Raw genomic sequence first — 9,492 nt, forward strand, 5'->3', positions numbered from 1 at the left:
GGTGGTAGTACTGCAACAAATTAGCATCCTTAATTTGAAAATTGTCGTTGACTTGTTCGGCCACGATCTTTGAATCGGTACAGCATACGACCTTTGTCACACCCATCTCAGCTGCTAGTCTCATACCGGCCAGCAGTGCTTCGTACTCGGCTTGGTTATTAGATGCCCGAAAACCGAACTGGAGTGACTGTTCGACCGTGATGCCCGATGGGCTGGCTAGAATTATTCCCGCCCCGCTTCCCTGTGCACTGGATGAGCCGTCGACATGCATTGTCCACGGCTCGTTGTGAAAACTACCTGCTGGGGTAAGCTCATTGACGAAGTCGGCCAAATGTTGTGATTTGATGGGTCCTCTCGGCTCGAACGATATGTCAAACTCCGAGAGTTCGACCGACCAGGCCATCATCCTGCCAGCGACTTCCGGTTTACGAAGAACTTTCGCAAACGGACAGTCGGTTCGGACAACCACCCTATGACTCTGGAAGTATTGCCTGAGCCTGCGAGCCGTGTAGACGAGCGCTAGAGCTACCTTTTCGATTAACTGGTAACGCTTCTCGGCTTCTTGCAGTGTTCGACTGGTGAAGTATATCGGCCTTTGATCCCTCTGTTCCTGTATTAAGACAGCGCTGACCGAATGCCCTGACACGGCAAGGTAAATGACCATGTCGGAGCCGGCAATAGGTTTGGACAGTATGGGAGGTGAACTAAGACGATGCTTAAACTGTTGGAACGCTTCTTCACATTCATGAGTCCATGTAAACTGCTTTGCTTTCTTCAGCAGGGCGAGGATAGGTTGAGATATCTCGGCAAGCCGGGGAAGAAACCGTGAAAGCGAAGTCAGCCGCCCTGCCAACTTTTGTACATCTTTGAGAGTGGTGGGACTCTTCATCTCCAGTATGGCTTGGCACTTGTCTGGGTTTGCCTCGATGCCCCGGCTGGACAACATGAATCCCAAGAATTTTCCACCCGATACGCCGAACACACATTTTTCGGGGTTCAGCCTCATTTGGTGTTGTCTGAGTGCTTGGAATACCTCGGCCAGGTGGCGTACATGGGCAGAAACTTCATCAGATTTGACGACCATGTCATCAACATAAACTTCGAGGCACTGACCAATCTGACTATGGAAAATTTTATTCATCAGGCGCTGGTATGTGGCACCGGCGTTCTTCAGACCGAACGGCATTACACGGTAGCAAAAGTTGGTTGTCTCGGTGATGAATGTTGTTTTGTCTTCATCGTGAGGGTGCATGCGAATTTGGTTATACCCCGAATACGCGTCTAAGAAGGATAGGAACCGGTGGCCAGACGCCCCATCTACGAGACGATCAATATTGGGCAACGGGTAGGCGTCTTTCGGGCAAGCTTTATTCAAGTTCGTGTAATCGGTACACATACGCCATTTCCCTCGGCTTTCGGACCATGACCACATTAGCCAGCCACGTCGTGTAGTGGATCTCCCGTATAAACTGTGCTTCTAATAATTTGGCTACCTCAGCATCGATTGCCGCCTTCTTCTCCTCTCCGGTCTTCCGACGCCGCTGGGCGATCGGCCTTGCCTCCCTACTAATTGAGAGCTTATGGCACAAAAACTCTGGATCGATACCCGGCATATCGGAGGGGTGCCATGCAAATAGATCTCGGTTATCAAGTATTACCTGTCCGATGACTGCTTTCTCTTGTTCCGTCAGAACAGTTCCCAAATAAGTCAGTTGGGTATCAAGGGTTCCAACTTGGAGTGGTTGCCTCTCTTCAATAGGCTCGACCCTTTCGTCGTGCCCGATTCGGGGGTCGAGGTCTATGGAGGACTGTTGGGTTACCGAGTGGACTTTCTGTGGCTCTTTGATCGTTTCGTCTTGCACTTTCGGTAGCCGCAAGCTGGCAAAGTAGCATTCGCGTGCAGTTTTTTGATCGGCGTGCACCATGATAACCCGTCCTGACTGTGCCGGAAACTTCATAGCTAAATGAGGAGTAGACACGATTGCTCCGAGCCGATTCAAGGATGGCCGACCGAGCAGAATGTTATAGGAGGTGCTCGCATGAACGACCACGTATTTAACCGAGATGTCTCGGTATTCCGCCCCTTCGAACCCAAATCGTGTTGATAACTTGATATATCCTTTTGTTTTGACTCGTTCACCAGAGAATCCCACCAAAGGTTCATCGTAAGGGACCAGTTCGGACTCTGGAATTCCCAACTGCTTGAACGTATTCCAATATAGTATGTCCGCTGAACTTCCTTGATCAACCAATGTCTTACGGACGATGCAATTGTGAATTTCAACGCTGATCACCATCGGATCGTCCTGATCTGGGTCGATTCCCTTGAAGTCGGCCTCGGTGAAGGTAATGGTTGGCAAACGGCAACGGTTTGTTTCCACGGCATGCACGTGTCGGACAGCTCGCAGGTGTCTTCGTTGTGCCGACGAAGATGAGCCCCCGCCAGCAAATCCGCCAGCAATGGTGTTAATAACTCGCCGTGGCTGTGTTGCTTGTTGTTCTTCATGCCTATCCCGTGACCGACTGCGCTCTCTATACGAGCGCGTTTCTGCTCTGCAGTGTTCAGAATGGTCACGTCTCTGTGATTGTTCGCCGTGTCGGGGCCGGTCGGGACGGTTCACAAAACCTTGCAACTGTCCTTGCTTGATCAAATCTTCAATTTTGTCTTTCAAGGCTGAACATTCGTCAGTTGAATGCCCACGATTGCGGTGAAATCTGCAGGATTTGGTTGTGTCGGCTCGGGGAGGGGTCGATGCTCTCTTCGGGATAGTCAGCACTTCTGAAGCCAATGCTTGTTCTAGTATTGCTGACCGGCTGGTGTTCAGTGGTGTGTACTGTGTATACTTCGGACCACGGGGTGGCCGCTCGCGGGGTACGAGTTCTTTTGGACGACTGCGAAAATTGTTTTCTATTGGCTTTTCTGTCTTGCTCACCACTTCTGCTCTGGCCTGGTTGCGAAACTCGGCTAGTTCTTCCATCTGCATATACTTGTCGGCCCTGCACCGAAGATCATCCATGTTTGCCGGTGGCTTTTTACAAATACTGTTGGCGAAGGGACCCGGCTTCAACGCGGTGGTTAGATGGTGTAAGGCGACGGCTGGGTTGAGGTCCCTGATCTCTAATGCCGCTTTGTTGAATCGGCTCATGAACGCCCGGAGAGACTCCTTTTTCTCCTGGCGGATGCTAACTAGTGATAGAGAAGTCAACTGGTGTGGTCGGCTTGTAGCGAACTGGATGGTAAACTGAGAGGCTAAGGTGCCGAATGAGTCGATCGAATTGGCCGGGAGCCGAGTGAACCAGCTCAACGCTCGTCCTTTTAGCGACGTCGGGAAAATTCGGCACAGGGCGGCGTCATCGGTGGTGCTTAATGTGACCTGAGTCAAGAACACGTCAACATGTTCATCTGGATCGGTGGTTCCGTCGTACTTGTCGAGAGACAAGGACTTCCAATTGTCAAGGAGGACGGACTGCATGATATTGGGTGTAAAGGGATGTCGGTGTGATCCTGTCGGCATGGGCTGTATTGGTCGACTGGCCGAGGCGTGGGCGGCAGGGGCAACAGAAGTATAAGGGACCGAGGTGTGCTGGCCATGCGAATGGAACGACCCTTGAGTGTGGGTTGTCTCGGAGGGCTTCCATGTAGGATCGTGGTATTGGTTCTTGAGGGCGGCATTTTCCGCCCGTAGCGCAGCCATTTCGGCCGCATCTCTCTCCCGCTGTTGCTTCATAGCGGCCATCTCCTCCTTCATCTGTCGCATCATACTGTTCAAGTTTGTCTCTTCCGTCGTCTCGGCTCCTGACTGATGCTCGTCCTCGGACTGGTGTTCTTCAACGTTATTCTTTCTCGTCTTCACCATTCTTTCAATAATAATCTCGGAATAGCTCTCGGTTCGGCCCCACGGTGGGCGCCAAAATGTACCTGTCTAAGGGCACACTCCTTTTCTTCTGGGTGAAAGGGGACCGAATAAGAGCTCCAACGATATCTCCAAGGGATGGGGGAGGTACCTGCAAAGGGTACTCCGACGCTCAAGTCAGTATATGCACGAATATCTAGGGTAAAAATGAACAGTGACATACCTTGTTACGTGTGACCTATTTATAGCATCTGACATGGGCCTGAGCGTGATGGGCCCTCTCAGATATTTACCAAATTAGGTAATACGGTACTAATTGGTCGTTAGGCTTTAATCATGTACTTACCTTTCTTGATTGTGATTACTGTTATGACTTGCTTAACCCTTCGGCAAGAGGCCGAGCCGGCTAATCAATACTAGTCGGAACGGCAAATGACCGAACCGTCTAGTCCGTATACGGCAGCCTGTATACTTCCGGTATGTTCTATGTCGGAACGGTACCTGACCGAGCCGACTCGATGAATGATGATGGTCCATATTTGCATTAACCAGACTGATGTCGGTTCTCGGCCTCATGCCGAGCCGACGTTGATGGTGATGCTTGTACGTGGCTATGCATGGGTGTCTGACGAAATGGCACGTGTTGGCCCACGTGACCGATACGGTCTCTCCGGTACATGTTCATTTTTATTTTTTATTTTTTTATACACACTTAAGCACAAAATGTCTTTATTACACTAGTTCCATGTAATCTCCATGAAAAATTTTGCGAGAATTGTGCATAATAAATTTGGTTGAGAGAGAGAGCCTTGGAACAGCGAGAAATATTAATGAACTAATGCACTGACAAAATTTTCAATCTTAAACTGTTTAGATGCATGGTAATTCATATAAACAGTTGGCTATAAACAACAAAAGAAAAGGAGATGGAGGATGACAAAGGGTCAAAAAGAAATTGCTTTCTAGGCCACATGTAATCAATATTTCAAGCCACACAACAACGAAAAAACTGGCATCTCATGGTAATAAACTGGAATGGTAATATCCCATATAAAGCTAAATGGACATAAAGTGAAGTAAAGATTCCTCTTGTAAATTGGAGGAAAACTAGGTCCAACAGCATCCACCACAAAATTTACTTGCGCGCTTCAACCTTCTTCTGTTCTTTGGCTGCAACAAAACTTGTTATCAGTTTAAACTTTCAAGCAATAGGGTATAACCAAAAAGTGAACACACCAAATAGTATTTCAAGCTTACCGGCTTTCTCTTCTTCTCGTTTTTTAGCAGCTTCTGCCCTTTGTTGACGTATAAGAGCTAAACGTTCTACATGCAAGAAAATAGAACTATCATGAACCAACTAATCCAAAAGCTTTAGTTGTTAGATAAAAACATTTGAATTGTTTCATATCTAACACACTCCCTCACACAAGTGTCCCTTGGATTTGAAGCATGAATAAACTCTAGGCTACATAGTCATAGAGGCTCTAATAATGTCATGAGCTAACAATTACAAAAGTTTAAGCTGTTGGGTGAAAGCACATTAATGATTTTATATCTAGCAAGAACATTAATCATTGAGAAATGAAAACTCAACATAGAAGAGAAGTATTTTAAACTTTAATTAGAGACAAATGATACATTGTGCTTGTCATTTATCCCTGTAAAAGTATATTTTATTTCCATTAAAACGTTATTTGAAGAGCAACTAGTACCTAAGTCTTTCTTTGATTGTTCTGTTTTTCCTTGCTCTTGCAGCCTCATATAGCGCTCATGAGCTCTCTGTTTCTCTATCTCCTCTCTGAAAACAGGTGGAAAATTTTTAAGATATTAGAAAAACCTGCTAATGTAGAAGCTTCGCCTTCAATATATTGTCAATTTGGTACTGAAGAAATAAGATGAAAAAGAGTACATGGCACTCCTTTAACCATAAGCAACACCATCTTCCAAGTGTGTGATTATCACTACTGTAAACAATATACAAAATAAACAAAACATACCTTTCACGCCTTGAAAGCTCAGTAGTTTTCCCAACCTGCATTGGGAATGAATTAGCATTATTCTTTAAATATAAATAAATATAAATTTAATTACTAAATATACACTAAGAAAGGACCATTAATGGAAAGGTGGACTTACATCAACATCTTTAGCTTTCAAGTTCTTTGGCTTTACCAAGTTAGGGTTTTCAATCTCAATAACCCCTTGAGTACCTTTTGTCTTCTGCAGACAATTTATAGCATTAATACAGTCAACTTCATGTTGATGGAGGTAGATCTTGGAAAGAAATAAAACACAGAAAACAGCAAAATCAAAAGAATAAAAGAATTGCAATCCCTTTGTATAAGTAAATGGTTATAAAATACTAACAGTTGTTTCATCTTCAGATTCTTCTTCAGATTCATCCCCAGAGACTTCCTCGGACACCTCCTCTTCATGCTCAGCTTCTTTCTAACAAGATCATAGAAATAATGACAACATTAAATAACATTGATTTGTAAAACATCTAAAGTAAACGGAAAACAACTTAAGACAAATGAGGTATGGATAAAAAAGAATTGACAGGTTGCAACCAAAGGATGCAGAACCAGATCCCTGCAGTCCCCAAAAATCTGTAGGCTGTGCAGTTTAATTCAACAGCCAAAACTATATTTGTCCTAAAACTTAATGATAAAAAAAGGTTAAATTTTAAGGGCTAAGATCCCTCTAGTTCATTTTAAACTACAGAGGATTCTCCCATTAAAATTCCATATATAATAAAAGTTGATTTCCAAAGTTCGTTTATCATGTTGGATCAAATTTACTCAACTTATATATCAACAGAAATCAAATTTACATTAAAATAGTACAATATTTCTGAAACTAAATCAGGTTTTAAGTATAGTGGATAGCAAGGATAGCTTTTTCTTTTTACACCATTTCAAAATTTTGTCAACTATTAACTAAAACTTCATTCTAATTCCATCAATAAAAAGAATATGCTATTAAGATGTTTGTGAAGTCTGCACAAAACTACCCCTTGCACAATTGATCACACGTGTGTGTACGTGTGAATGAGAGGTAAATATAGGGGGATGAATCAAGGGTAGGAGTAGGGGACAGAAGAAAACCTGTTTAAAAGACCTAGGACGGGTGGAGGTGCCAGCAACTGCAGTAATCATAAGAAATATCAAATTTTCAGAACCTCTTTCTTAAATCTTTTCCCTGTAAAGAAACATAGTTTCTTATTCCTTTATCTGTTTGTCTAATACTCTAATGTCATTCACGTCTCATTTAGTAGTTTCACAAAAAAAGGATCACCAAAAGTACAAAACTCAACAATAAATTTCACATGGCAGGAAGCTAAAAACAGTAAATTGAATTCAATTCAAACAACGAGACCTTCAGAAAGCTTAAAACCTACACTCCATTCAGATCTAATGGTCCCATAAAAAAATAAAACAAAAAATAAATAAATAATAAATCTCCCTGTGAAAAATTGAAAACACACCCACAAACGAAAACAACATTGAAATTACCCTCTTAAGCCAAAAAACAGATTTTGTAAAATAGATTCCGCGAAATGCAAAGCACACCCACCAACAAAAAAATATAAGATAAATTGAAATTATCTCATCAGAGCAAAGATGTAAAATTTTGAGCATAAAATGAAAATTGGTTGATTGAATTGTGCTTACTGAGATCCTCCCGGGTGGAAAACTGACGGCGACCGGTGGGCTTGCTCTTGAATTTTCCCCTTCCCATGGTGGAAAGTGCAAAGTGGAAAGGACCCAAAGTCACAAATTTTATTTGTTTTCCGCGGATAATTGCAATCTAAGAGCCTTCGCTGGAATCGAATTTCAGTTATTGGACAAGGGAAATGCACTTTGTTCAAATCCTTTCAGTTTATGGGAAACCCTAATCATTTCTGTTTTCAACTGGAACACTTTCGGTGATCCAATCTGATTTTTTACGATTAATTATTTAACCTTTGAGTTAATTTATCATAAATACATAATTGATCGATTTTATTTGCTTATTTGATTTTGATGGTTTTTTTTTTTTTTTTTAACTTGATGGTGTAATTTTGAGTAATAAGTAATTTAAAAAAATCTAGAAATAAATAAATCATGTTTCTTATATACGAAATTTAATTTAATATAAAAATTGTGTTTGAAAACATGATTTTCCTATTTATAATTTTAAGATTTTTTTTAAATTTAAAAATTAAAGCCGTGTTTAATAACATAATTTTCATAAATACTTATCTTTAAATTTTTTATTTTATTTATTTTTAATTTTTTTTACAAAAAATAATGAAATTGTGTTTATTCTTGCGAATTTTTCTTTTTAAAAATAAAAAAAAATTGAAAGTCATGATTGAAAACACAACTCTCCCTCCCTTATTTTTTTTTACTTTTTAATTTTTTTATAGTGTATAATATTTTTTAAAATTGGAATAAATTTTCTAAAAAAATTATTTGCTTCACTATTAATAATTAAACCCAAGACATAGAATTTTTTAAAAATTAAAATAAATTTTCTAAAATTACTATTAATAAAATCTAAATATGTATATATATATAATAGTAAACTTAATTTTATAATATTAATTTAATTTTATAATATTAAAGCTAATATTCTTCATATTTAATATAATTTTATATATTCTTTTTAATTTTTCTAAAATACTATGATCATAACATCAAACCATGATAAAATTAATAATGGGATCATATCCCACTAGAAGGTATTATTCGTTCACATTGTGGTCTTGCTCCTCTTCCTCTAACTCTAGGGCCACTTCATTGTTGTACTTGACTTGTAAGCCCTTCTCTTGTTCTAGGACCAATGTGTAATTGTTTGTCGTTGTAGTGAGGTTATAAGATGATAAATTTTATGACTATCTTTATCATTATTATCATTATCATTGTCATTAACATTGTTAGTATCATCCTCCTCATCATCATTCGTGTTACGCATTTTAGTAGGCAGTATGGGACAATGATAGTCCATCATTGATGGTGTTAAGTTGTATGCAGACAACGGTGTATAAAAGAAGTCACAAATATTTGCAAGGATAATGTAGATGTTGTGTTGAAAGAAGTTGCAAACATTTGCAAGTGTAACATAAAGGTATTTGATTCGTAAGGAACTAAATAAAATGAATATTGAGGCACATATGTAGAGAATCCCTATGGTTGAAAACTTTGTTCACTGTTAGGGCATATAGCAAGAAAATCCTGCTAATTGATAAGTAAATTGTGGAAGTGATTATTGATGTTGGGACATATATTCAAAAGCTAGAGCCGGTTGATCAATAGATTGTGCATGATGATCCAGAAAATTAGGTTATGCATGTCATTGTTCATCCTAAAAAACCAAGTCTAATAGGTTCAAAGACAATAATGTTAAGCAAATAATATATACAAATAATTATATATATATATATATAAGTAAACTTACTTCATCTAAGGTTGGTGGTGACTCCAAACGTGATATATAACATCTAGTTCTTGGTATAAGCCATTGTATGTATTCAAAATTTTCAAATAAAAGACCTCTATGTTGTTCACCTTCAAAACGATTATTTTGATCATTCTACATTTCAATCCATTAATGATGATAGTATGACAACTATTTGTCTGTTTTAATACGCATA

General features: G+C 40.2%; 1 protein-coding gene across 3 annotated transcripts; it reads right to left on the reverse strand.

The window, feature by feature from the left end:
- Positions 1-4,788: 4,788 nt before the first annotated feature.
- Positions 4,789-7,801, reverse strand: LOC109791297 (uncharacterized). Of its 3 annotated transcripts, none has more exons than XM_083071161.1 (8): positions 7,529-7,801; positions 6,962-7,055; positions 6,222-6,302; positions 5,991-6,074; positions 5,852-5,886; positions 5,567-5,652; positions 5,112-5,177; positions 4,789-5,024 (listed from the first exon to the last, which is right to left on the reverse strand). In XM_083071161.1, exons 2-8 carry the CDS (start codon positions 7,010-7,012, stop codon positions 4,990-4,992), a joined length of 438 nt encoding a protein of 145 aa, XP_082927287.1. In that variant the 5' UTR covers positions 7,013-7,055; positions 7,529-7,801; the 3' UTR covers positions 4,789-4,989. The 3 variants fall into 3 exon arrangements, with proteins under 3 accessions (XP_082927287.1, XP_020206166.1, XP_082927286.1); XM_020350577.3 differs by having other exon boundaries at positions 6,962-6,999; positions 7,529-7,800; XM_083071160.1 differs by lacking the exon at positions 6,962-7,055 and having other exon boundaries at positions 6,222-6,298.
- Positions 7,802-9,492: the final 1,691 nt, after the last annotated feature.

Source organism: Cajanus cajan, chromosome 3 (assembly GCF_000230855.2).
Source record: "Cajanus cajan strain Asha chromosome 3, NIPB_CcT2T_4, whole genome shotgun sequence".
NCBI classification, from domain to species: Eukaryota; Viridiplantae; Streptophyta; class Magnoliopsida; order Fabales; family Fabaceae; genus Cajanus; species Cajanus cajan.